The sequence below is a fragment of the Aspergillus puulaauensis genome, chromosome 3 (genome assembly GCF_016861865.1).
Source record: "Aspergillus puulaauensis MK2 DNA, chromosome 3, nearly complete sequence".
Taxonomy (NCBI): domain Eukaryota; kingdom Fungi; phylum Ascomycota; class Eurotiomycetes; order Eurotiales; family Aspergillaceae; genus Aspergillus; species Aspergillus puulaauensis.
Genome location: NC_054859.1, coordinates 1,133,349 through 1,158,796, shown reverse-complemented (window position 1 = coordinate 1,158,796; position 25,448 = coordinate 1,133,349). Strand labels below are relative to the sequence as shown.

Sequence of the window (25,448 nt, the reverse complement as noted above, 5' to 3'; positions counted from 1 at the left end):
GTGCGCCAGTGCCGCCAACCATGCTATACAAATGAACACATTCAACGCCAGATTAGCTAAAGGACAGGGACTAAACCTGACTGAGGACCCCCTCGACAACATTCTGCAGCAGCTTGAGTTGGTGGAACTTCGCAACACTGCTCAGAACACGCAGCCTCTTTTCGATATCGCCGCGATCCATGGTTTCTGTCCACTTGCCGCTGCACGAGCAATGCTCCATGAATTCGCTGACCTTTAAAGTCCCACACTTTGAGCATTTGAGATCCTGCGTCTGCCAGGCAACAATCATGCCGTACACTTGGCCGATCAGCATCTCTTCTTGCGCCAGACGATCATACTCGGTCTGACAGAACGGGCAGCGCCATGGTCTCGACACCGTGTTTGTATTATCTGTTCCGGGTTCAGGCAGCACGTCTTCATCGCGGCACAAGTCCAGATCGCGGATCAAGCAGCAGGCACTGCACGTAAGCTCCGGGATCTTGAGACTATTTCCTGAATTCTCGAAACGCCCTTCTTTGCTGAATTCTCGGACTTCGAATAGGGCGAGTAACTCGCGCCGTAATAGACGAGTTTCAAGCGCTGTCGTCTTGGATAGACTCAACACCTGCATCAGAAGCTTGACTAATTCGAGTACGGGGTTGCGCTTTTCTTCATTGGGGTCTGTCAAAACGCCTGGAAGCTCCGGGAAGACATAATCGGAAGCTAGTTCGGGGTGTAGCAGTTCTTCCCGCTGACGACGGATGAGACCAGAAATCTGTTTCTTCAGGGGCTTGGAGAAATTGTCTGCAAGAGCAGCCGAGAGTTCCTCATTCACTTCGCCGTTTTCCCGTGTGAGGGGGATTTGGGTCATGCGAGGGGTAGAAGAATCATCGGTTTCTGGTCGTTTGAAGCCGTGCATCAGGTCGAGGTATTCCACAACCCAGTCATGGAATATGGTTTGCATGGGTGTTGGCAGGAACCGGCTAAGCTGCCAGTGCATGACGGTCTCCAGCGGCTGTTCGTCCGTCTCCGCAACTTCTTGACACCCTTTGCCGCCGTAGTTGTACTCATCATACCAGACAAGGTAGTCCCAGTATTCCTTGATGTCAAGGTCAAGGAAGTGAAACGATGGATTTCCCCGAATCGATTTTAGCACGTACTGGCTGTACGCATAGGCGTTCCCTACCTCCGTCTTCGAAGTCTGGAGCAGGAGACGTGTAGGGCTCGCGAAAACGACATTCGAGCCGACGCGTCTGAATTCAGCCATGAGCTGCTGGAAAGACTTTCTCGACAACATCCGCACATATTGATGCAACGAACGGTCGTAGAGACATGACGCTGGACTCTCCACCCATCGAATCAAATGTTGCACCATGATGTCTGCCATGTTATTCCCTTGGCAGGCCTCGGACCACCAGTGCTTCACCATATCGCGTAGCACACCTGCACCAGCTGAGGTAAATGCCTTTTCAGAGTAAAGAACACCAGAGCCGCTACCTTCAGCCGATGGCTCGGACGGTGCAAGAAGTGAGTCGGTTCCTTCCATCTCATTGATTATAGATGAAGTGAGGATGGTGTTAATGGCGAGGTTACGAACTTCTAGCTCGACGCAGACGGTGGTATAAGAGCCCGGAACGTTGATGGATGGCATGCTAACCCTTTCTAGCGGGCCGGTAATGTCATCCTTTTCATATCCCGCATGGTCGGGCCTCGCGTTTGTCGACCACCATAAAACAACATTGCTTTGTTGAAGCCGCCTAGCGTATGAAATATCAATCAGGAACCGTGGATCGTCACTCTCGAGGTTGCAAAGAGGAACATCGCCGTATCTAGCGAGCATTGTGAGATGTTGCACCCAGGACGATAGGTAAAGATAGTGCGTCACCAGTCTCCTGGCGATAAAAGACTGCCACCCCAGTGGGGGGAGATTCATATCCGAGACTTCTGGCTTCACCGGGATGATTGGGTATTCTTTCAAAATCGGAATATCATGACAAAGGCGGCTTCTCTGCTGAGATTGTATGATCATAACAGCTGGAAGGGTTTCATCGCTCCGTAGTTTTTTGATCAAATCACCCACTTCCAAGTACGCTTTTCTTCTTGTTGTGATCTGGGTAGTTCTGAAATGAATCTTCTCTTGATATTCGAAAGCCCCATCGGCCTGATCCGTTGACTTGTCTTGCATCTTGCGGGAGAGAAGCTCCGAGTAGATTTTGTCGACATTCGGAAGACCTTGGACATCTCTTGCACGGTTAAGGATGACAATGTGCGCTTCATTCTTCGTGCTCGAGAAGATAGCAAAGATTTGCTTATCGCCAGATGAAACATGATAGAGATAATGATACGCCAGAGGTGAGTCTTGGAGATATGTCTGCTCCGAAGTCGTACGGCATAATGTCGAGAGGTCGAATCCGCGATCCAGTCCTTCTCCAAGCACACCTCGCTGTCCTTCATCAAATGTACAAATGCTGCCGAGCTTCAGTACTGCCCGAAGGTTTAGAGGAATGTTTCTCTCGTAGACTCCCTCAACACTCGGGTGTTGCAAGAGAGCGTCGATTTTCTCTGCCTCTCGTAGGAAAGTTTCTTCCGACAGAGTAAGCTTGAACAAATGGACTGAAGGGTGCCCGTTCGGTAATGTGTGATTGACCTTTTCAACCTCGCACTCTGGAACATCAGCATCGGGGAGCGAATCCTGCTTCAGGTTGATGTAAACACATCGGGGGACTTTGACTGTTAGAGCCTGGATTTTGCGGTCGATCAAAACAAACGCACGCACAATCCCGGGTCTGGTCGTTTCAGCAAGTTGTAAAACCTGCCACGTACTGATATACAGCAGCTCAGCCTGGTTTCTGAAGAGGTGGCTCAGCGAATCCCCTCCGGTATTGGCCCTTTCACCAAAGAGCTGTCGGCGACGAAGCCGGGCTTGCTTTTGAATCTTCCACTTTTGCTTTTGGTACTTCAAGAACCCAACGTAGTCATCTAACATGGACGGCATCTTTGCTGGAAGACTGGCAAACGGATCCAGAGATGTCTTTGGTTGACTCTCGGGGTGCTTTCGCTTTCCGGACAGTTTGTGCGGAGACGAGGACTTGAGCTTTTCCATTGAACTCGCTATTGCTTCATCCAAGTTGTCCGCATGTTGAACCCGATGATCAAGGATGTTGGCCGATATATCGGTCAATGGGTTCTTTTCGGATTTCCCAAACATATCGGTCATCTTTACCTGTTTGAATCTGTCGTCCTGCTTATTGATTCTTCGCTGCAGCCACTCTGGGTGGGCAACCCTAGGAACAGGATTACGGATTTTCTGAAGAGCAGCTGGAATTGTGATAAGCTTCTGTACGACGGATCCCAATCGTTCCAGGTAGTAGTCCCAATCAATCACGCTTCGAGGGTCCATATCACCAGGGTCTTCCTTGAGCCACTTCCGTAAGAAGTGGCGCTTGATGCTCTCTTCGGCAGAAAAGATGGTCACTGGGATAGCCCGTTCCGTGACAGGTGCGTTCCTGGGTCTTGCTGAGATAATGTACTTGCAGTTGAGACCCTTGTCCTTGACCATCTGCTCTCCCAAGAATTCTGCCAAACGCCGCGCGGTTGTGATGGATGTCGACTTTTGATTCCCGTATTCTTCGAGCGTTTTTGTCATGCTTCGGTTTTCGGAAATAAGCTCAATCAGTTCCTCATCAGCTAATGTAGACCCATGCTCATAGAGTACGTCCAGCCATCTATCAGCTACACGAGCTACCGCACCATAAGTCTCGGCAAGGGTTGATCCTTCCAAGAAGAATTTGAAGATCTGGGTCTGGAAGATCTTGATCAACTTGAGTTCTCCTCGTCGCTTGACCTCGAAACCCTTCAACTCCGCCAATGAGCCATCGTCATTGAAAACAGCGTAACGCTTCTTCAGGTTCTTGTCTTCCTCCTTGGACGTAGGCAAAATCATTGCTCTATAAGGCCCATCGACCTCGAAGAAGATCGAGTTTTCACTGTGCGTCTCATACTTGAAGGTTTTCGGGTTTGAGAGCGCCTGGTATTGGTGATTTGTATAACTTCCGTGGACAAGATGATTCAACATAACACATGGGTAAGAGATTCCCAGCTTCTTGCCATTCTTGAGTGTAAATGAGAAATTCTCGGGGAATGTTCCTGGAAGCATACACCAGATACCATCTGTGTCAAGTTCGAGCGGTCGTCCTATCCGTTCAACAAGCTCTCTAGCCATTTGAATGATACGTGCACCAGTCAGACAGGTGACACCGGCCATCTCCATAGAGTACCATCGGGAACCCTTTCGCATGACATAGCCGTAGAAACTGTTAAGGATAACCTTGTGAGCAAGCTGCAGAGAGTCGTATAGAACGATCATCTTTCCCGCTTCTTCCACCTCCACGGATGGCGCACCTGACGACTTCAGGGAGTCGGTTTTGCCCTTCCATACTTTTTGCTTGCCCTTGAAATCGTATCTTCGATCACGGAAGCTACGCACGGTGTCCACATAGAAGGGATTTTCTCGTTGACAGATAATGGCCTCCCTTACCATTGTCTTGCTATCGTGAATCTTATGGTAGATCTTTTTGCTGTAGTCCTGAAGACGCTTTTTGACAATGGCCGCCTGTTCATCGGCGCTCATATCAGTAAACGCCCTCATCGGGGCTTTCTTCGTTTTCCCAGGAAAGCGTTCATTTTGGACAGCATGCCGGATCATATTGTATTCGTCACGCTTTGCTGGGAGAAATTCACCTCGCCAAGCCCATGGCAAACGTCTATCACATGTCTTACCAGGACGATTGAAATCGCACGCAGCACAATTCGACTCTTGAATTAGCGAATCAGGCTGAAGTCGATTCGTGATCATGATGTTTGGATACATGGAAGCGACATCCAAATGGTAAATGAAAGGGACTTCGCTTCTTTGAGGATTGTCCCGCAGGTCGATGAGACGTTTGGCAATCTGTCCTTTGACTTCTTCATAGTTGGCGACATCGTCCAAAGACTTCTTCTCTTCGACTTCGATACTAAACTTCAAGGCAGCGTCAAGATCACGAAGCAATTCGTCCACAGCTGTTGGGTCGACATTGAAAGGAACAGGAATGTCACTTCTAAAGACTCCAGCCTCGATACTTTCGACGTGTCCACCAACATACGTCTCAGACTCGAGAAGGTGACCCTCGTAGAAAGCCTCCGGCGGGTCCTTATGTTTGTTCGGCAAGATGATGTTACCCTTATATGCTTGGACCATCAGAAGCATTTCACAGAGGGTTCCAGTTCCTTTGCGCAGAGTATCATCCGGGTTCAAGGGCAGGATCGTGCAAAGAGAGAAGATGAAGGGGTGGATGTACTTCATGTAGAGATAATACGTAGCGACGGCATCGGAAACTGAATATTCAGCCAGTGTTTGGGGTCGTTCGCTTGCATAGGGTGTCATGAGTTCCGGGTCGAGTTCGTCGGGGTCATACCCGAGCTTCGCAACGGTAACGGCCTTCAAACCACGAGATCCTTGTGGCAGATAACTATCCCGGTTGACCCATGCAAAGCAGTCCATATGCGCGCAGTGGTCGCTGACATAGATATCTTCGCTGTTTTTCCGAAACCCAATCTCCCTATACATGTCGATGCCTAGAACGCTTGCCCTAGCTTCAACGAAAGGCCAATCGAAAAAGTCACCGTTGTATGTGGCAATGACTGTCGGTTTGGCTTGCTGTATGTGTTCAAAGAACCGTTCGAGAACGCCCCGTTCGTCGGGCTCGTTGAAGATCATAAAGGGTCCGTTGTATTCGGGTTTAGGAGTGTACTCGAAGTCCTCAATATCTTCCGACACTATCTCCCGGTTGGTGATTAAAAATCCCTGGCCGTCGATCATGTAGGATATCATCATAATCTGGTCGATCACAGAGTCGGGGAACTTGAGCGGTAGCTTTGTTGTCTCAATATCAAACGCGAGAACCACAGGGTCAGCTCTTGTAAGTCGCTCTTCTAAGCAGGTTAATGAAATAACGCCGTGTTTCGCCTCTACCGTGTACCATTTTCCTATCCGTATATCTTATACGCAAGACCTGTTAGCCATTATTTCGCATATAGTTGGAGGGTTGCATACCTTTATCAATCGCCACTCTAACATGGTATGGGACATCATATTCTCGCATATCAATTATAAAATCACTCGCATTAGTGTTGCCATTAGGTCGTGCATCATTAGTTAGTTCGTCATCAAAGAGATCGAATCCAGAGTTTGCACTGGACAAAATTAGCCCATGACACAAGATAGAATGTACCGAAAGACCAACTTCGAGATCTCAACATAAGTATCCATCATATTGACGCTCTTTTTGTTCTTCTCCGCCAGAGGCAAAAGGGTTTTTCGCACTTCAAGTAGATGGCTGACGTTGGCGAAGTCCAGCTGAAGAAAGGGTCTTTGGTGTCCCAGCAGATGGTTCGGAAGCTTGAGATCCTCCTTCTCTAACCTCTTAATTTTCTTTATGAGTCCTTCAAACATCCTCCGGCACCATTCTTCAACCTCTGCCTCGTGGCCTGACTTGACCGCAATGAGGAAATATGGGTCGTATTCCACCGTCGCTTTGAAGCTGCCGCCATCGTCCTCGAGGAAATAGTAATCCACGCCTGCGCGCCCTCCCGGGACATTCGGGTCCTCTATTGACGTGCTATGCATGTTGATGAGCCAGCCGGCTCTCTTCTCGCCGGCTTCGAAGCGCGGGAAGCCCAGCGTCTCATCGATGCTGTTTGCCAGCCGGATCGACTCGAATTTTTCATCTTGTGACGTTGCTTCTGAGGATCGGAGGGAGGAAAACTCCACGGTTTTCGTTCTCTTCGGGTTGAACGATGCGCCGCCTGACCGGAATTTGTTGCCATACTTGCTCGGTTTTCGCGAAGGCATTGCGAAACGCCTCAGCAGCTGAGGATCACTGCAGGATGAAGGGCGAGAATTGGTGGAACATCGAACGCGGTACGAAAAGGCGAGAGACCAGGAACTTGCGTCAGGTATCGAGAGGCTTTGGCTTGGAGAGAATGAGCGAAAGAGTGGTCCTCAATATCTAATGGGTCTCGATTTCGTCCAGCGGAGCATGCAGAACTCCATCAAAGGGCCTCCGCGGCAAGACCGACGCGTTTCGCGTTCTACTATACGCGTGCCGTATGATTGGCTGCAGTAACGTGACCGCCGGCGGAACACGCCGTTTCGGGCAGCTCGACAGCTTATCGGAGAAACAATGGTCCGCAATATCATGATTGTTCCCGCAAAAAGGTGAGAGAGTACATATCGATCGATCTCGCCGGTGTTTTCCGCAATCAACAACACAATTCAATATGGCTGACGATACACGACAAACTACAGCACCTATTCCGTCCCAAAATGCGGGCGAGCAACCCTCGGAGCAACCATCGAAGTCGAAACCAAAGTATGAGCGCCCACAGTCGCAAGTTGGGAAATTATGGGAAGCATTTGGAAACCCGGAAGAGTCAGCGAACATGCTACCAACGGCGTCTGGAAAGAAACCGAATGATGTTTCGGTCACGGAGGCTATGAAATCAATGTCGATGAAAGATGCGGCCTCGTTCTACAAAGCGCCGTGTGCGCGCGATTCTTTGCTACTCGGCATTGGCGCTGGTTTCGGCGTTGGCGGGGTGAGGGGTGTTCTGGGAGGTATATATACCCAACTGCTATTATATGAGTTGGATTGGTTGAGTCTAACTTTTAAATTTGTCTAGGAACGCGTTCTATATGGTCTGCATGTAATTGGGCTGTCGGTATCTTCGCCATTACGTCTCTCGCCGCGCATGAGTTCTGCCAACGCCGCCGGATACAAGAATTGGACGGAATGAAACAAGCCGTGGAATTGATGAAGGATTTGAAGATTAAAAAGCAGCGTGAGAAGGAACAGCAGATTGCAGACGCTGCCCGCTTAGCGGAAGAAGAGAGGAAACGCCAGAGTTGGACGAATTTAGCAAACTACAAGTTTTGGTAGAGCTTTTGCACTTTGCATCGAGTCACGGAGTTTGACCCATATTGTATATTATGTTGGGATGTACTTTTATATTGTATATAAGCCCTTATTTCCTAAACGCCAATCTGCTTAATTCATGATTCAAGAGCCCGCTCCCGTTCTGACTGATTCAAGTATCGCCGCTGTTGAACGCCTTTGTACCGTATACCAAAAGTCCGCTGGATGTAGAAACGATAGAAATAACCGTGCCCAAAAAAGTCGGTGGAAAAGTTTGCTCAGACGTCGAATTTAACCTTCTTCTGTATAGAACCTGACTGAACTGTTCGCAACTTATCCAAGTCGTTGCCAACCCGCCGTTCTCTTCGCCGCTCCCGCGCTTCTTTTGCTTCTCGGCTTTTCCATTCTGCAACCTGCTTCTGTCTTTTCTGCGATCTAGACCAAGCAATCGCTGCGGTGGGCTTAAAGCCTATGCCGTTGATCCCATATCCATCATCATCAGGATCCGTTGGAATGTGGCCGGTTATTTCAGAGTCGCTCCATGTAAGTAAACTATGGTCCGGATCTCCAGGAAGTGATGGTGAGTCGTTGGAGCCGCGTTCTCTTGCCGCCTTTATAGATGCAGGAACACTCGTACTTCGCTTATTTTTTCGGGGGCTTGTAGACAGTTGTCTTGAATTTCTCACTGGTTCAGCCGGTTGGGGATGGGACTCAGCGTTGGCGACTGAGTCCGAGGTAGGAGGAGCATGGCCGTCAAGCGAAGGTGAAGGTGGGGAATAGCGCTGTATTGCTGCTGAAGGGGCCAACTCGTTCATGTCATGAGCGCCATGAAGATCAGAATATTGTGTTGAAAAGCCGTTTGGCTGGTAAAAAGGAAGAAGGTTGGTTTGGTGGAGACTGCGATCGTGGAGCTGGAAATCGCCCCGTATTGCCAGTTCACCAAAGCGGCTAGCTACCACCGCTCGAGGACTGTATCTCCCATGGCTCTCCCAGTCTTGGGCCCTGGTTTCGTGAGGGCTGACGGCGGAGGGACTGGATTCTGGGGACGTGGACTGATCAAAGTCACTCAGCACCTCGGGCGATTCTTGCCCGTCAAATGAGGAGTTGAACTGCAATGACAACTTCGGTGCCATCATCGTCGCGGGGCTGAGACTGCTGAGGGGCACTGATGAGACGAGCATCATATTTAAGCGCAACTTCACCCCCTACAAGTGTCTTTCAATAAGTAACAACATGGCTACAAAGAGTAAAGAAACAGGGACAGGAATAGTCTCGCCATTGTAAGCTCAGTGAGGAAGCAAGGAAGGCACAAGTAGGGTGTGTCTCCATCGAAGAGGGGACGCCAGTTTTCCGCCCGAGAAGCGTTCCGGGCTGCTAGCAATCAGGTTTATGTGGGACAAAAATAGAAGATTCAAAGGTAATATTCTGTAGCTGAAACCCAAGTTTTTGGAAGGCGTTGGCCTAAATCGCATAATTTACAGAAATATAAAGCCCATCAGATCATATAGGAGCAAACTGAAACAGACAATGGGAAAACCAAATAAAAAGGAATAAAGCAACCCTACAACGCCGCGATAAGACGCCCTCCTGTCCCAAGAAATAGTGTCTTTAGACCTTCTTCTTCTTCTTGGAAGGCTCTGCATCGGTGTCGTGCTTCCGCTTCTTCTTTTCCGACTCGCCGGCGTCGGACTTGCGCTTCTTCTTCTTCTCTTCCTTCTCGCCCTTGTCCTTCTTTTCCTTTTTCTTCTCCTTCTTCTCCTTCTTTTCCTTCACCTCGGCGTCGCTCTCATCGCCATCAACGTCCATACCAGCCAAGACAGAGTCCATAGCGTTTTTCTAGTAATGATTAGTTATCTTACTGATTCGGATATGCAAAAGGGGATTGATTAGAAGGTAGGTAGACATACCATAGCGACTTCGTTCTTAGTGGGTGGGGCACCGGACGCGTAGAATTCAAGGCGCTCTTCAACCTGCTTCTTGAGAGCATCACCGTATTTTGTTGTCGGCTCCTCGCTGAAATTGTCAATTCGAGAGGCGATGGAACACTTGTTGGCCAAGAAACGGGAAATGCGGCCCTTGTTCTTGGGACCAGCCCTACCAATGAAGGAGGAGTGGTACAAAAGGCCGTACTTGGGAGTGTTTCCCTTGGTCTTCAAGGCTCTGAAAAGAGCCTTCTCAGCACCCAAAATCTGAACAGTGGAAGCGGGGTACTTGGACAGGTTGGTCAAGCTTCCAGCGTGAGAGATAAGGCGAGCACCAACGATATCTCCGATCAGAGCAGCAAGGTTGGGAGCGACCACATTCATCTTAGAAACCAAGTAGGAGTGGAGAGACTTGCGGTATTTGGAAAGGCTGACAACTCGTTGCGCGAATGAGATAACGTTCTCCATGTCGGATTCTGAGATATCCTGGCCCATACTGCGCTTAGCGGCGTCGATGATGCTCTGGGCAACACCCTCATCATCTTCCACAAGGGCGGCAACATCATGCAGGCTCTCGTCGGTCAGAGTCTTCTTGTCCTTGACGAAAAGGGCAAGCTGAGCGTATCGTTGGTTGTCTGACACGATCTTGATGAGTTCCGGGAAGTGCCAAGAGTACCATTCTCGCACCCGCATGGAGAAAGTGTTGATAGCCTTGTCGAGCTGGTCGAGGATAGCAATGGCTTGGATGATGTGGTTGTCGTCGCGCTGAACAGAGAACTTGACCTTAGCGCGAGAGTAGGCGTGACCAAGACCTAGTTGGGCAGTGTCCATATCGCCCTCTCGGAGCTGCTTCAGCAATTTGCTAGCATGAAGTCTAACGCCGCGGAGCATATCCTGGACAACCTCGCTGGTATCACCGGTTTCGCAGTCCACGAAAGAGAATGCTGACTTGATGCTGGTGGCCAAATTTTTATCCGCGAGTCCCAGAACAACCTTCTTCTTCTTGCTCGGCTTGGGAAGATTCATTTCGAGAAAAGAGACAAGCGCTTCAGAAGCCACACCCTCTGAAATATCGTTGATTTCGCTCAAAGCCTGCTTGTTGTTCCTACGGATTGGTCAGTCGTGGATCGCACAGAAGCGAGAGACTAAAGAGCATACTCAAAGGGCAAGAAACTGGAAAGCTGAACCATCTTGCCAAACTTAGCCAGATCATCGACACCCTCCTGAACCTCCTTCAGGTTATGTCCCACGGAATCACCCTTGTGGGCGACCTTGAAAAGCGAGAAACCCATAGGGCCCTCGAAAAGAATGAAGTCGGCCATTGCGAAAGTGGGTAAAAGCCTCAGTACTAAAAATATAGCACGATCGGATGTGTTTAATCGGATCCCCCTTTGACTTTCGCAGAACTCTGAGGCTGTAGACCTGCTTTCGGCCGGCGTGGGAATTGACAAATGTGCCTCGAGGGTAGATTTGCAGAGTCGAATGTCGGAGCTCTTTTTTTTTCACACCCGGCGCTAGTAAGATTCCCGAATGTGGGCTTTTTGCCAAAATCACGCGCTCACCGCATTCGACGGCTACCACTACGGGGTGTGCGGCTACACTTTCGCAGCAGCGAGCCCTTTTCTATCTATTCTCGTTCTCTTTGTTCTGTAACCTTCTCCTGGATATATCTGCTTCTTATTTCTTTTTTTCTGCAGATATGTCGGCAACGCAGCTGCTGAACCCCAAGGCGGAGTCGAGGGTATGGAGAAATGATGCCCCTCAGTGCCTGTGCAGAGACTAACAGGGTACAGCGGAGAGCGGAGGCCTTGAAGGTGAACATCAGTGCTGGTGAGGGTCTTCAGGATGTCCTGAAGTCGAATCTCGGTCCGTCCGGGACCTTGAAGATGTATGTCTCAAAGCTCCAATTTCCAAATTGGCTCTAAGCTAACAAATATTAGGCTGGTGGATGGTGCTGGTGGTGTACGAATTATCAATCCCATTGGAAACAATAACAACCTCTAACAGTACCACAAACAGATCAAGCTGACAAAGGATGGAAACGTTCTGCTGCGAGAGATGGTAAGCTGATTTTTGGAGCCCCTGGTTTTCTTCTTTTTTGATGAAGTAGCTAACAAATACAGCAAATCCAAAACCCCACGGCCGTAAGACCTTCCTCTTCTTTTGCCGACGCTCTCCCATATTAATTATCAAAAAGGTTATGATCGCTCGTGCTGCGACCGCTCAAGATGATATCACAGGTGACGGAACGACCTCAGTCGTATTGCTGGTCGGCGAACTTCTGAGACAGGCGGACCGTCACATTTCTGAAGGATTGCACCCCAGAGTTATCACGGACGGTTATGAGATCGCGAAGGACGAAGCTTTGAAGGTAAGGAGGATGGTCATACCGGTGGTTTGGGCAACACTAACTGATCTGGTGAACAGTTCCTCGACAAATTCAAGATCGAACGGGCAATTGACCGCGAACTTCTTCTTTCCGTTGCTCGAACATCGCTTAGCACAAAGTTGAATGGCGCGCTCGCCGAGAAACTCACACCTGACATCGTCGATGCCGTACTTGCCATTCACCGAGCACCGGAGAAGCCCGACCTGCACATGGTTGAGATCATGACCATGCAGCACCGTACCTCTTCCGACACACAGCTTATCCGTGGTCTAGCACTAGACCACGGCGCAAGACACCCTGATATGCCGAAGCGAGTTGAAAATGCTTTTATTCTTACCCTTAACGTCAGTCTCGAGTACGAGAAGTCAGAGATTAACTCCGGGTTCTACTATTCATCCGCCGAGCAGAGGGATAAGCTTGTGGAAAGTGAGCGCAAATTCGTGGATTCGAAACTACAAAAGATTGTGGAACTTAAGAAGCAGGTTTGCGGAGATGACCCTAAGAAGAGCTTTGTTATCATCAACCAGAAGGGAATTGACCCCCTGAGCTTGGATGTCCTGGTGAAGAACGGTATCATGGCTCTTCGGAGAGCTAAGCGCAGAAACATGGAGCGTCTCCAGCTTATTTGCGGAGGTATCGCCCAAAACAGCGTGGAGGATCTTACCCCCGATGTCCTTGGGTGGGCTGGGCTTGTCTACGAACACCAGCTCGGAGAGGAGAAGTACACATTCGTTGAGGAGGTCAAGGATCCTAAGTCCGTGACTCTTCTTATCAAGGGCCCCAACAGTCACACTATCGCACAGGTTAAGGAAGCCGTTCGGGACGGTCTCCGGTCAGTGTACAACACAATCGTCGATGGCTGCGTTATTCCTGGTGCTGGAGCCTTCCAGGTTGCCTGCCACGCTCACCTTTCCTCCGACGAATTTCGCAAATCCGTCAAGGGTAAGGCCAAGTGGGGTGTTGAGGCATTTGCCGATGCTCTTTTGATCATCCCCAAGATCCTCGCCGAGAACTCTGGCCACGACATCCAGGACTCTCTGGCAGTGCTGCAGCAGGAGCGGGCAGATGGCAACATCGTCGGCCTGGACCTGACTACGGGTGAGCCTATGGATCCTGTGCAGGAAGGTGTGTTCGATTCGTTCCGTGTCCTGCGAAACTGTGTCGCTTCCAGCTCGGGTATCGCCTCGAACCTCCTCCTCTGTGACGAGCTCCTCAAGGCCAGGCAGATGGGCAAACAAGGTGGACCCGGCGGCATGGAGTAAGGACGTCACGCACAAAATATAGATTCAAAAATCATACCATTCAGGAGATGTCTCTAGGATAGCTTCTGCCTAAAATGTATTGAATAACTTCAATAGTGGTAAATAACACTACCAATCTAATTCTGATACAATCATTATTGTTGCCTATACGTTAAACGAGCTCTACAGGGTCCAGAAGGGCCTGCAGCAAGTTGGCGAGAGCGGACATCACCATATCATTAGACAGACGATTCAGACAACTAGTATTTTCGTAAAAATATAATTTTAAATCATTGATAATGACGCTGCCTATGCTATGCCAAACGTACAAGTGGAAACAATGGCATCACTCGTCATCATCACTACCAGAAATCTCCATCTTCCGGTTTTCCGCTGTCTCTGAATTACGCAGAACAGAGCCTTCTGGTCTAACAGGGTCACGTATGGGGATTTTATGGGCCTTAGCCCACTCCAGGACCTTGGACTTTCGAACAACAACGGGAGGCGCATCACTCTCTCCTGCTCCCGATTGTGTCCTCTTGCGTGTTTTAGAGGGGCTCGCCGGTTCAAGAGCCCCTAGACCACGCAATGCGGTAATGACATCTTCCGTTAACATGCCTGTAGCCAGGCCAATCTCTTGAACCGTCATAAGTTCGTGAGGGTGTTTCTTACGACCCTTATTCGCGGTGGGCTTTTGCGTCTTGGTTTCTTTTGACTGTGCCGCTCCGGCAGCGTTCGCACTGGAAGAATGAGAAACAAGATATCTCGCTATTCGCTCCTCCCAGAATCGATTATAGCTCCTGCGCCCCATTTCACTCAGCGGCCGCTCTGGGCCACCGATTAGGCTGCTATCCTGCTCCCAGCCGCTAATTTTGTAGCTTACGCCCATCAGCAATTTCCCTAGTTGCTTATGTTGGTATGGTGGAAAGACGAGAATACAAGCTAGGTTATTCGCGTCCCACGAGAGCTTCTCCTTGGAGAAGAAGCCGAGGATGTGGTATGTCTCGTTCGGGTCATTGTTATTCGGATCGGTGAATACCAGGATATAATAGAGAAAGGACACGACGTCAAAAAACACAGATTTGTGGTCGAGGAAGAGCTTCGCGAATAGGGAGAGGTTCTGCCCGAAGAGTTTGTAGTTTGCGCCGTCAACTTCCCAAACGGAATAGCCTGCGTGGTCGTAGACCTTTGTCCCGGGGGGTGTCGTTCGGTGAGGGCAGCGTTTCGTATGGCTTGCGTGGGTGCCTATGTCGCATGCATACCGAAAGCACCACCGGCAGACGTAGAGCGTGTCTGTGTCCTTGCTTACGAGGTCTTCTGGGTAGATGGATTGGTACCAGGTTTGGAAACGCAGATTGCCAAGAACGACGTGCTGGACGTTGCGGGTCAAAGATTGTGCACGAGGGTCTTCAGCCGCCATTGGGCGTGAATATGATTCTAGTTCGCTTTTGGCGACGGGCAGGAGTTCGGTGTATCAAGCGTTTAAGCAGTATAGTCGGTCCCGCGGTTGGGATAAGAACTCGTGGGGAGGAACGATCTTGAGGTGAGTCCATTGGCGATTGATGTAGTACGGTATTTAACGAGTGGAAGTGCGGATTCTGGTCAGATCAAACTGCCATAATGGAACACTGCACCGCGTCTGTCAAAGTGCTTTGCGATTTCGCGCAGGCGCAGTACAAGCTCCGATGCGCGGAGCAGTCTTGCTGCTTTTAGTTCCGGTCACGTGAATATTCTTTCCATGTAAAAGCAGCGATGCAGATGCGGTAAGAATCTAGCAGCCTCCTGAAGCTGTAATTACCGATCAAGCGAAGTACGAGAAAATGCCCAGAATTTTGGTCTCAAAGGACCCTGCATCACAAGTAAGCCGCCATGCACATGCTAACTATTCAAGTGTGTTGAGCTGTTTTCACTTTTCAGGCATCCAGAAAAGCATCGGTGATCAGTTGATCCACCAGTGGCCAATAGAGACGCGGGGTACATCCAATCGTCGTTAATTATCGAAGCTTCGCAGAACTGGACTGGAGGAACTCTTCCCGATGCATTCAAGCTCCTGAAAGCTCCTTCATAGATTAGTTATCTTGTTGCCTGGACGTTTCCGACCTGTGAACCACCTTCACCCTGTGTGACGATGACTGGCTCCGATAATTTGCCTCTTGCTGCCGTCTGAGCGGGAGCTTTACGAGACCAACGACAGCCTTCGGTATCATAGGCAGCAGTCCTATCGCCAGCGCCACCCCTCTCTCCCCCTTCTCCTACGAGCATTTTCTACCTCCTCCATAAGCTTACATCGCCCGTCCTCATCTCGTACTTTCACCTTTCCATCACTATTTCGCCTGTCTCGCTTGCGCAGCTTGGAGTCTGTCATTCTTTGACGAAAACTAAATCTTGACGGTCCAAGTGGACCCCGTCCTATCAAAGATGCTGAAGCCGTTCCTGATAAGGGATTTTGAGGAAGATTCCCAACAACCCGACATCATCGAAGATACCGCTTCCGATCTGTACAATGCTACGGATGTGAGCGTCGGCCCTCAGCGGCGACATGGGCTTGTGCAGTTAGCTGCTGAGGATTATGATGAAATCGCCTATATACACCCGCAGGCTCGGTTGACTTATCTAGATGAGGATGATGGCGAAACCATCACGGTACTTACCCCATATCCCAATCAATTTGTTTCACGTCACCTAATAGTTCATCTAGGTCGGCTCATCCCTTGAACTCGCCCAGCGCCTTGACGAGCCGCCCCCGCAAATTACAGATACCGGTTTCCCTACCACTATACATCTATTTGATATCAAACGCAGGAAGTCTATCACGGATATTTGGAAAAGGTTCGGATTTGATGATAGGGCGAAACGTGCTGAATCGCCAGATGCCCAAGTTGTTGTGGACGACCGAAATGATCGTGATGCAACCCCGGAACCCAATACGAGTTGCGAGGAGAAGTTGGACCTCCACAATGAAGAGACGAATACGACTGGGAACGATGCGCCCGAGTCTTTGCTCTCCGCGTTTGAGGCAGCGATGGCCGGGGTAATGAACGAAACACGGCACGATCCCACGGCGAACACCTCGTCTAGGAACCCGCAAACCGAATCATCCTCTAATCTCCCACGGGAGACGACGGAAGCTTTTGCTTCGGCTATACGGAGTGTTATCGAAGCGGCAGAATCCATCAGCTCCGGGGTGAGGTCGAAACTTCCGGAGCTCGAAAGGCATCTGGAGAATGCTAGGAGGGCTCTTCCCAATGATATCACGGACTCTATGCGAAATGCTTTCATGGTATTCGAGGACCAGGTCAAGGCCATGGTATCAGCCCTCAACAACCTGCCGGAGACTATTAGGCGGGACAATGGCCCGGGAAATGCTCGTCGCTTCCCAGAGATTCCTACACCCGCCGAGGCACTAAATGGATTCCGCGACATGGGTGCGCAGCTTGGTGGGATAGGACAAAGCCTACTCGACACTTTCGAGTCGAGTGTTCGAAGCGCCTGGGCAGGGCAACCGGAGAGCTTTTTTACTGGCTTCCCTAATTACTCCTCCCAGTCCAACAACCCCCCAACAAGCGGTCCGGGTAATCCTACAACAACTCCCTTTCAACCCCGTGATGCCACAGCTTCACCATTTGCTTTCCCATTCGGGTCGATACCATCCCCGGCCACAATCCCACCACAAGCTCCTCCACCCACTTTCTGGGGCCCACCTTATCCGCGCCCATTCCCAATGTCTTGGTATGCACCCGGACCACTGCCATTCACTGCCAACCCCGGTCCTGGCGCTGTACCTCAACCGCCATCTGATCTGCCATCGTCGGAACCGCACAGTTTTGAACCCATCCCGTCCCGATCACTCTTCATTGGTAATCTTGGGTTTAACGTGACCGAGAGGATGGTCAAGGATGTTTTCACGTCTAAAGGTCTCGAGGTTGATGTTTACCTTCCTTTGGATTCCAGGACCAACAAACATGCAGGGTTTGGCTATCTGACCTTCCCTACGGATGATGCCGCTACGTCGGGATTAATAGAGCTGCAAGGGGCCGTTATAGATGGACACTGTATCAATCTTGAATACGTTGACCATACCCCGATCACGTCACTAGCGCACCGGGCGACTGAGCACTCAAATGCTGACACTGCCTCCTCGCCTCAGACCTCAGGTGTTGTTCGTCGTGATACAGCTGATGATTCCCCGAGTACTGGGCGTGACAACAACAGCGGCTCAAAGCCAAACAACGAAACGGTACATGATAGGTTGCTTGCCCAAACGGAAGCCCGATTCCCACCTGTGTCGCAGTTAGATGCGCACATGTTAGCAGGCCAATCAACCACACCAAAAATCAAAGATGCCACTAACGCAGAAGAGGCTGTGGATGCTGCTACAGGAAGTACTGCTGTCCCGCCCCATCATATTCCTGGCTCTTTTCCGCAAGAAACATACAATGCTCCTATTCGGGAAACTCCCGCAGAAGCCGGTCCAACTCCTTGGGTTCGCGAGCCTCACAATAGCCGCCATGCTCATTATCATTTCCATCCTCGCCGTGCAGCAACCGTACGGCTGCCAGGGCCGGACCCAAGGAGCTTTGATCCTTTCGAGCCTCAGCCGGGGCTAAGACGACGGGCCACTGAACGCCATTCGCTTCGGGGTAATGGTCGACATGCGGGCCCTCGCCACCGCGCTTCGTTCCATCAATTTTCACAAACGCCGCAAGAGCAAGCACCCGAGCGGACACAGCCCCTAGGCGCGCATGCAGAAGAGTCAGCTCCGTATGTGACAAATAAGGAAGTCAAGAAGCAACAGAAGCAACGTGCGATAGATGAATGCATCAATGCGTTGTCTCAGATGGGGTACGGGAACGAAGAAGATGGTGGCAGACAGAGGTTGGCAATTTATGCCGCCGCAGCCAAGGGCGAGCTCGTCGAAGCAATTGAGATGATCGAGGAGGAACGCAAGGCTTACGAACAACGAGGATAGCGTTTACCTTTACTTTGTTCTGTGTTTTTATTACTGTTTAACGACCAATCCCCTTAAGTTTATTTGGCGTAATGATCGAAATTGACCTAATTCATATGTCTGCCTGGAATATAAAACAAACTGTCTTGATGAATTCAATATGAACCCTTTAGGGCTCTTATGTTGCCTGTTTCTTTGTAGTACTTTCCTACTGTGGTCGTTCTGCTCAGACGATCGCTCCTTCTTTTAAAATATATCCCACAAATTCCCTCCAGAGCAGGTGCAATGAAGCCGGTTGCCCCTGCCATTCTATGCGTTGCTGTCCCTTCCTATTCAGGTGGTTGCTCCTTCCTGTTCAAGTGACGATGGCCGCTCCTCCCTACTGAATGTACGCACTTTAAACACTGGGCACGTGCATGATACTATAGTCTACACATCTAGAAATGGCAATTGCAGCAATAAAGTTGAATATCTAACAGCACCCTTCATCGGCCCTTATTTCCCGCACTGCGAATAAAAGGTTCCTCCGGAAATACTTCTGATTCTGGCGATACCCCCTCGTAGATCTGAGCCCATCTGGGTGCCAATACTTCAGGCGTATGCCATGCATTCTCGGGGTCTCGTAGCCAGAGACGTAGCAAGTGGCGTCTATTCAAGGCAACCAAGTCAGCATCAAGCTCTATGCTGAGGTGGTCGATTGATTGCAACAAAACTTACTGCTTCTCTGCACTATCCACAAACCCGTCTCTCGCATGGAAGACGGCCAGGTTATTCACGTACTGGATGTCTCCTCTTTGGAACTCGGTATTCACACAGAACCTCTCGCCGATGAAGTGCAGTGTGTCTAGTGCTTCCGCTTGGGCTTCGCTGATAGGGGGGATGTTAGGGCTGCGTGGGAGAGCACCAAACCCCACGAAATAGCGTCGCCCATATTGGAGAGAGACTCTCTGGGGGACGGTATCCGTTGCCGGGAGGAGATGGAGAAGAGGTCTCTCTGTCCACTGTTTTGGTGCATTTTTCTCGAACCTGCATATCGTTACAAAGCAGCACTTCGAGACAAAAGCCTGAGGGATTGGGGCTAATGATAACGTACACCTCCATATCCCAACTCTCCGCCAGGGTATGTATCAGGTCTGGCCTTGTCCGTGCAATCTCATTATACACACGCCATGTACTGGTAAGCTTGCTCGCGCCTCCATGCAATGCTGTCTCGAGAGCAAACAACGAGACTATATCCCCCGAGTCGGTATGGAACACCTGCTTATCCGTTGTATAAGCGGGGCTTCCGATAATGCTATTGTCAACAGAGCGGCTGAGGTCTTTGACGTGTGTGAGCACCACGTCTGCCGGGGCGCCGTTGTATTTGTGATCCTGCCGGCCTCGCTGAGCGGCTATGTGGGAGGATACACCGGCGTAAATGATGATATTTTCTTCGCGCGTGTGTTCGTCGACCTTGAGGCCGCGGAGGACGAAGAATCCGTGTCCGCTGTGTAGCTCGTTGGAGAGACGGCGGAGTTCCGCGTGGAGGGTTGGGAGGGGAAATGTCTCCTGGGTGATATAGCCATAATGGAGATCGAGGGCTGTGTATCTGTATTTAGCAGTTTAAGAGGACAAGTGGGCTGGTCACGACCTACATTTGAAATGGGCCAGGGCGGCGTCAATCTCGGCCAGCTGCTCAGGGCTCAGAACATACGTCCAGTCATAGGTATCAGCTAGGGTTTCACCCTGCCAGACTACATCCCCAGTAAGCTGCTCGGGGAAGCCGTCAGGGACCCTGGTGGGAAGCCCCCCAGCAGCGACCCGTCTGGCAGCGCGGGCCTGCCACTTGTCGTAGTCTGGGGCATAGTTGATATCGGGCTGACGCGGCGGGGCCTCGGCGGGAGGGGTGACCCAGGTGACTGTTGTCGACATGTTGGAGATGTGGTTGAAGTGTCCCAGGTTATTGTAGAAGCTTGGTGAGGAGGGGTATTTATCTGCTGGTGGAGCGCCAACCAGGAGTAAGTTTACTTCGCGGTCTTGACCAATATTGAAAAGTACGACAGTTGGAGTAACGCCTGCACTGTTAGTGGTCAGCTCAAACTAGACCCTCTGATCGTCTTATTCAAGGTCGAAAGCGCGGGCTGGTATAAACTAGCTCCAAGTATACGTGCTTTTCGGTGCCGATGATACCATTGAAGCATAGTACAGTCTACTATCCCAAGGTTCCCCACCTCGAGTACGTGCTCTATATACTTTTGGTTAACAGAGATAAGAGTGGACTTAGGGTTCGGATATGTGTACTGAGAGTAAATAACACTATGTTACTGTTTTGTAGATGTGGAGCTGCTCTATTGAGCTCCGAATATCCAGTACCGGCTTAGAACATGCCCCTTCCTGACTATTCTTTTGATTGAAAAGTCCCTTTGGATGCTCTTGTCGGCCTTAGTTCTAAATCTCTTTTTGTTCCATTATCTTTCATCCCAACCACCTTGGCACCTCCAACTCCAAGTCTGTACTATCCCCACCACTCGCCATCTGCTGTTAAGATTGGTTGGCAGAGGCTATGAACGTGCTTTTCGTGGTGATGATATGATAAATGCATAACTCGAGTTGTCGGAAGGACTTTGGTTTTCTGCGAATATATATCTATGAGTCCCATAATACACCTTGGATCCCTCGGACATGTCCACGGCTCACAATGACTTCAACCAAAATAAATGACATATCGGTGACAGCTTACGGCACAGCTCCATCTTCCCAGCATGATTTCACAACGGCAAAGCGTACAGGAAAGGATGCCGAGCACCCTAGTAGCGATGATGAGATCAGCCGAGAGGCCGCCCTTACTGCGCTGACAGTCGACCAAGAGCGGAGGCTTATTCGTCGAGTAGACTGGCGTCTGGTCCCTCTGCTGTGCATGCTCTACCTGATGAAGAAGATTGATGAAAATAATGTTAGCACTCCACTCTCAACGGTGAGAATGAGAGTGACTGCTGACAGATCCAGGCTTCGAATGCGAGAATCATGAACCAGGGAACAGATCGCAATATCCTAACGCAACTAGGAATCACGTCTGATCAGTTTGGCATGGTCACCGTCTTGTATACTGTGAGTGGAGCAGAATAGCATGCTGCCTTAACCCTCAACAACACTGACTCGGCTTCCAGGTGCCGTATATATTAGCTGAGATTCCGTCCAATTTGATATTGAAGAAAGTCAGACCATCCCGATGGCAATCTAGGATTATGGTCAGCTGGTGAGATTCATATCGCTTCTGGCCGGTATTTGAAGTTGACTTTCGAAGGGGCATTGTCACGGCTTGCACAGCTGCAGTCACGAACCTGGCTGGCCTGTATACCGTGCGGTTCATGCTCGGATTGGTGATTCCCGACCAACCCCAGTTTCATCAAGGAGAATGCCTAACACTGTCTAGACTGAGGCTGGGATGTTTCCCGCTATTATTCTGCAACTTACCTACTGGTACCGGCCTGACGAAATTGCGGTGAGATTGGTCTGGATTTGTAAGTATTATCGTTGGTTATCCTCAGAGGATGCAGCTGACAGCCTGTAGACAGCGTTGGGAATGTTGCCGGCATCATAGGAGGAGTTCTTGCGTATGCGTTCAATGGCGCCTCTGGCGCTGGTGGCGTATCTGGCTGGCAATGGTATGTTTGACAAATCCACAAATCCCATATCAGTGTTCGTTTACTGACTATCGTATGTAGGCTGTTCATCGTTGAGGGTGCTGTGACCATTGTATTAGCAGTTGTGGTCCTGTTCTGCTTGCCTGACTGTATGTTTCCCATCTGGACATGGGATATCAACTCTAACCAAGCTCCTAGTCCCTGCTACAACCAAGTGGCTGTCTCCAACCGAGAGGGCATTCCTCCAAGCACGCTTACCGGTAAACTCCCCACGGGCAGCAGAGAAGAATTTCGTTTTCAAGGAAGTCGTCAAAACTTTCCGTGACCGCAGACTATGGCTCTTCACCCTCACCTGGGCTTGCATGACCAGCGGAAGCAGTGGCGTCAAATTCTACCAACCGACTATCATCGCTAACATGGGCTTCAGCGACATCGCGACAGCTCAGATCCTCAATATCCCCATGTCGGTTCTGACAATCGTGTTCATCATCATCGGTGGATTCGCATCCAACAGAGCAACAGTCCCGCTTCCCGTATTTCCCATTACGTGCACAGTCATCGTCATAGCTTGTTACTCGGTGCTGGTGGCGTACCCCAACGACATTGGCGTTTACATCGCCATGATGATCGGTAATGCCGCATCTGTTACTTGGTTCCCGTAAGTCTTTCCTCCAGCTCTGACATCTGACATCTGACACACGACACAACTCACTAACGCTGCACAGTATGATGTGGTCATGGCGCTCTCAGACAGTGAATGGAGCTACAGGATCCGCCTTTGCAATCGGCTTCGTCAACAGTTATGGACAGGTCGGTGACGCAGTTGGGCCACAGATGTTCCAGGACAAGTACGAGCCGCGGTACCAGCTGCCGTTCGGGCTCGCAATGGGCCTTATAGCTCTTTGCGGACTTACGAACTCGTACACTTGGTGGGCTACTCGCCAAACGGAGAGAGATACACGTAAGCATAAGATTGCTCGCCTGAAGGCTAAGCGGGACAACGAAGCTGTCCTTGATGATGTATTGGACCATGATCTTGAGGGTAGGCGGCGTGTAGTGAATGGTTAGTTAGCTTTTGTTTCCTATGAGACGATCCCTTCGCAGACAGTCTCTGGTTCAACTGGCGAAAGTGTTTCCCAGATTAGAAGATGAATAGAAATCATATTACCCTCGAGCGTTATATCAGCGGAGTAGTTGTATGTATGCTGGGAGTAGCTGGGTGGTCTTATCGATAAGATCTTATCTCCGCTGAATCATCCTCGTTTCCCGTGACTCAACTCAAAAACAATCGCGACAGCCTCACTCGTTTTATAAAGCCAATTGTTTGTTTCGCGCTGATCAGAAATGCTGACATGGCGTCGCACCTTCGTCACGTCTCTCGCCAGGCTGAATCGTAACCCCCCGGCAACAGGCGCAAATCCGACACTTCTCCGGTGCGCCCAAGTCCTCCGAAACAGCCAGCAAAAGCCCTGCAGTCTCGAAGACCAGGAAATCAAACTGCACGGCTACATTCGCTCTGTCCGCAAGCAGAAACGTTTTGCGTTTGCAGAGATCTCCGATGGATCTGCCGTGGATGCTGTACAGGCGATCTTGAAGCCTGCACAAGCGGCTGAGTATGTCGCATCTTTATGCGAGTTTTCTCGATTTCTCTAATTGGTTTTACATGGCAGATTATCAACTGGGACCGCAATTGAGATATCAGGCATATGGAAGGCCTGTCCGCCTGGCAAGGAGCAGACCCATGAGCTACAAGCGACGGCAGTGGACGTTGTGGGCAAGGCAGACCCAGAGGTTGGTCACACCATGGTCTCCTATACGACATCGACTGACAGGCGGTTCTTTTTACAGACATACCCTATTCAGAAAAAATACCACAGTCCTGAATTCCTCCGGCAGATTCCGCACCTCCGATTCCGAACGCCTCTCAACTCCCTCCTTGCTCGTTTCCGATCTGAATGCCTATACCAGCTTGGGAATGTCTTTCGCGCTGCTCCAAACGGCGGGTTCATACAGGTCCACCCACCGGTGATAACGTCGTCCGATTGCGAGGGTGCTGGGGAGACCTTTGCTGTAATTCCGCGCGAGACTCTGGCGACGGGCCTTCCGGACAAGGAACATGAGCATTTCTTCCGGGCGCCCAAGTACCTAAGCGTATCCTCGCAGCTACACCTAGAAGCCTATGCGGCCGAATTAGGAAATGTCTGGACGCTGGCGCCCATGTTCCGGGCCGAGAAGAGCGATACGCCTCGTCATCTGAGTGAATTCTACATGCTTGAAGCTGAGGTCAACTTCCTTTCCAATCTCGAGTCCCTTACAGATGTGGTGGAGTACCTTCTCCGCGACCTAACACGGCGGCTCTACGAAACACCAGCAGGACAGGAAATCCTCTCTATAAAGCACGAGGCCAACCCGGAATCCTCTGAGCCAAATGCAACTCTGGACCTCCGGCAGCGCTGGCTCAATCTCATGGACGGACCCAAATGGCGTCGTCTTACCTACACGGACGCCACCGCAGCACTCCAGGAAGCCGTCTCCCAAGGCAATGTGACCTTTGAGTACGCCCCAACCTGGGATGGCGGGCTGCAACTCGAACATGAACGCTACCTCGTCGACGCCATCAACGACGGCCAACCCATTTTCATCACAGACTACCCCAAAGCCATCAAACCATTCTACATGGGCCCGTCGGCCAACGCCAGCGCAGAATCAGAAACAGTCGCCTGTTTCGACCTCCTCCTCCCTGAAGTCAGCGAAGTCGCCGGCGGCTCGCTGAGGGAGCACCGTCTCCCAGAGCTCATCAAGAACATGCGCGAGCATGGGCTTATCAAGTCGTCGTCTGAGAATGCAGAATCGCAAGACTATCCCCACCTTCTCCCAGGAGAAGACCTCAGTCATTTGCAGTGGTATGCTGACCTGCGACGGTGGGGGACTGCGCCGCATGGTGGATTCGGACTCGGGTTTGACCGGTTCCTGGGATATCTGACTGGAGTGTCGAGTATAAGGGATACAGTTGCGTTCCCGAGGTATTTTGGTCGGGCGGATTGCTAGCGATCTGTAATTATATTGTATAGTATATGTAGAATCTTGACGCTCTAAAAATATACATCGCGTATATGCTATCCCATTCGAATATCCGGAGCCATCCCAATAATGCATAGCAGAGGGCTTTCCAACTGCCATTTCCATAACGAATCCAACGATTTAGTATGTCTCGGCTGAATACAGAAAGACAAGGCCGCAAGGCAGAAACGCATAGTCAAGTCAAGTCACATCCACAATCACAGGCCAATTATTGAATACTAGTACTACTGAACGTAGAAGATAAAACACTACTAGTAGTTCTGACTCGTAGCAGTAATTCTATCCAAGTCAAGATCCCGCGATCAGCATA

At 50.4% G+C, this 25,448-nt stretch overlaps 10 protein-coding genes across 10 annotated transcripts; 5 read left to right on the top strand and 5 right to left on the bottom strand.

Moving 5' to 3' along the window:
* Positions 1–70: 70 nt before the first annotated feature.
* POL2 (DNA polymerase epsilon catalytic subunit POL2) lies at positions 71–6,871 on the bottom strand (the record flags this gene model as incomplete). The annotated part of the gene is made up of 3 exons (XM_041701557.1): positions 71–6,018; positions 6,074–6,213; positions 6,264–6,871. 3 exons carry the CDS (start codon positions 6,869–6,871, stop codon positions 71–73), a joined length of 6,696 nt encoding a protein of 2,231 aa, XP_041554430.1.
* A 428-nt stretch (positions 6,872–7,299) lies between these two features.
* APUU_30460A (uncharacterized protein) lies at positions 7,300–7,958 on the top strand (the record flags this gene model as incomplete). Its single annotated transcript, XM_041701556.1, has 2 exons — positions 7,300–7,636; positions 7,702–7,958. The coding sequence occupies 2 exons, from the start codon at positions 7,300–7,302 to the stop codon at positions 7,956–7,958; spliced, it is 594 nt and encodes a 197-aa protein (XP_041554429.1).
* A 254-nt stretch (positions 7,959–8,212) lies between these two features.
* Positions 8,213–9,070, bottom strand: APUU_30459S (uncharacterized protein; the record flags this gene model as incomplete). Its single annotated transcript, XM_041701555.1, has 1 exon — positions 8,213–9,070. One exon carries the CDS (start codon positions 9,068–9,070, stop codon positions 8,213–8,215), a length of 858 nt encoding a protein of 285 aa, XP_041554428.1.
* A 472-nt stretch (positions 9,071–9,542) lies between these two features.
* Positions 9,543–11,178, bottom strand: sik1 (snoRNP complex protein NOP56; the record flags this gene model as incomplete). Its single annotated transcript, XM_041701554.1, has 3 exons — positions 9,543–9,770; positions 9,842–10,961; positions 11,015–11,178. 3 exons carry the CDS (start codon positions 11,176–11,178, stop codon positions 9,543–9,545), a joined length of 1,512 nt encoding a protein of 503 aa, XP_041554427.1.
* A 377-nt stretch (positions 11,179–11,555) lies between these two features.
* Positions 11,556–13,507, top strand: CCT6 (chaperonin-containing T-complex subunit CCT6; the record flags this gene model as incomplete). The annotated part of the gene is made up of 7 exons (XM_041701553.1): positions 11,556–11,597; positions 11,650–11,744; positions 11,797–11,818; positions 11,876–11,917; positions 11,980–12,000; positions 12,054–12,227; positions 12,284–13,507. 7 exons carry the CDS (start codon positions 11,556–11,558, stop codon positions 13,505–13,507), a joined length of 1,620 nt encoding a protein of 539 aa, XP_041554426.1.
* Positions 13,508–13,832: 325 nt separating this feature from the next.
* APUU_30456S (putative histone acetyltransferase (MysT1)) lies at positions 13,833–14,906 on the bottom strand (the record flags this gene model as incomplete). The annotated part of the gene is made up of 1 exon (XM_041701551.1): positions 13,833–14,906. One exon carries the CDS (start codon positions 14,904–14,906, stop codon positions 13,833–13,835), a length of 1,074 nt encoding a protein of 357 aa, XP_041554425.1.
* A 998-nt stretch (positions 14,907–15,904) lies between these two features.
* APUU_30455A (uncharacterized protein) lies at positions 15,905–18,455 on the top strand (the record flags this gene model as incomplete). Its single annotated transcript, XM_041701550.1, has 2 exons — positions 15,905–16,129; positions 16,185–18,455. 2 exons carry the CDS (start codon positions 15,905–15,907, stop codon positions 18,453–18,455), a joined length of 2,496 nt encoding a protein of 831 aa, XP_041554424.1.
* Positions 18,456–18,919: 464 nt separating this feature from the next.
* On the bottom strand, positions 18,920–20,345 carry APUU_30454S (TauD/TfdA family dioxygenase; the record flags this gene model as incomplete). Its single annotated transcript, XM_041701549.1, has 4 exons — positions 18,920–19,082; positions 19,152–19,460; positions 19,528–20,014; positions 20,069–20,345. 4 exons carry the CDS (start codon positions 20,343–20,345, stop codon positions 18,920–18,922), a joined length of 1,236 nt encoding a protein of 411 aa, XP_041554423.1.
* A 766-nt stretch (positions 20,346–21,111) lies between these two features.
* On the top strand, positions 21,112–23,125 carry APUU_30453A (uncharacterized protein; the record flags this gene model as incomplete). The annotated part of the gene is made up of 9 exons (XM_041701548.1): positions 21,112–21,366; positions 21,420–21,521; positions 21,581–21,669; positions 21,718–21,793; positions 21,847–21,934; positions 21,985–22,078; positions 22,139–22,206; positions 22,256–22,715; positions 22,783–23,125. The coding sequence occupies 9 exons, from the start codon at positions 21,112–21,114 to the stop codon at positions 23,123–23,125; spliced, it is 1,575 nt and encodes a 524-aa protein (XP_041554422.1).
* Positions 23,126–23,401: 276 nt separating this feature from the next.
* On the top strand, positions 23,402–25,105 carry SLM5 (asparagine--tRNA ligase SLM5; the record flags this gene model as incomplete). Its single annotated transcript, XM_041701547.1, has 3 exons — positions 23,402–23,670; positions 23,728–23,848; positions 23,906–25,105. 3 exons carry the CDS (start codon positions 23,402–23,404, stop codon positions 25,103–25,105), a joined length of 1,590 nt encoding a protein of 529 aa, XP_041554421.1.
* Positions 25,106–25,448: the final 343 nt, after the last annotated feature.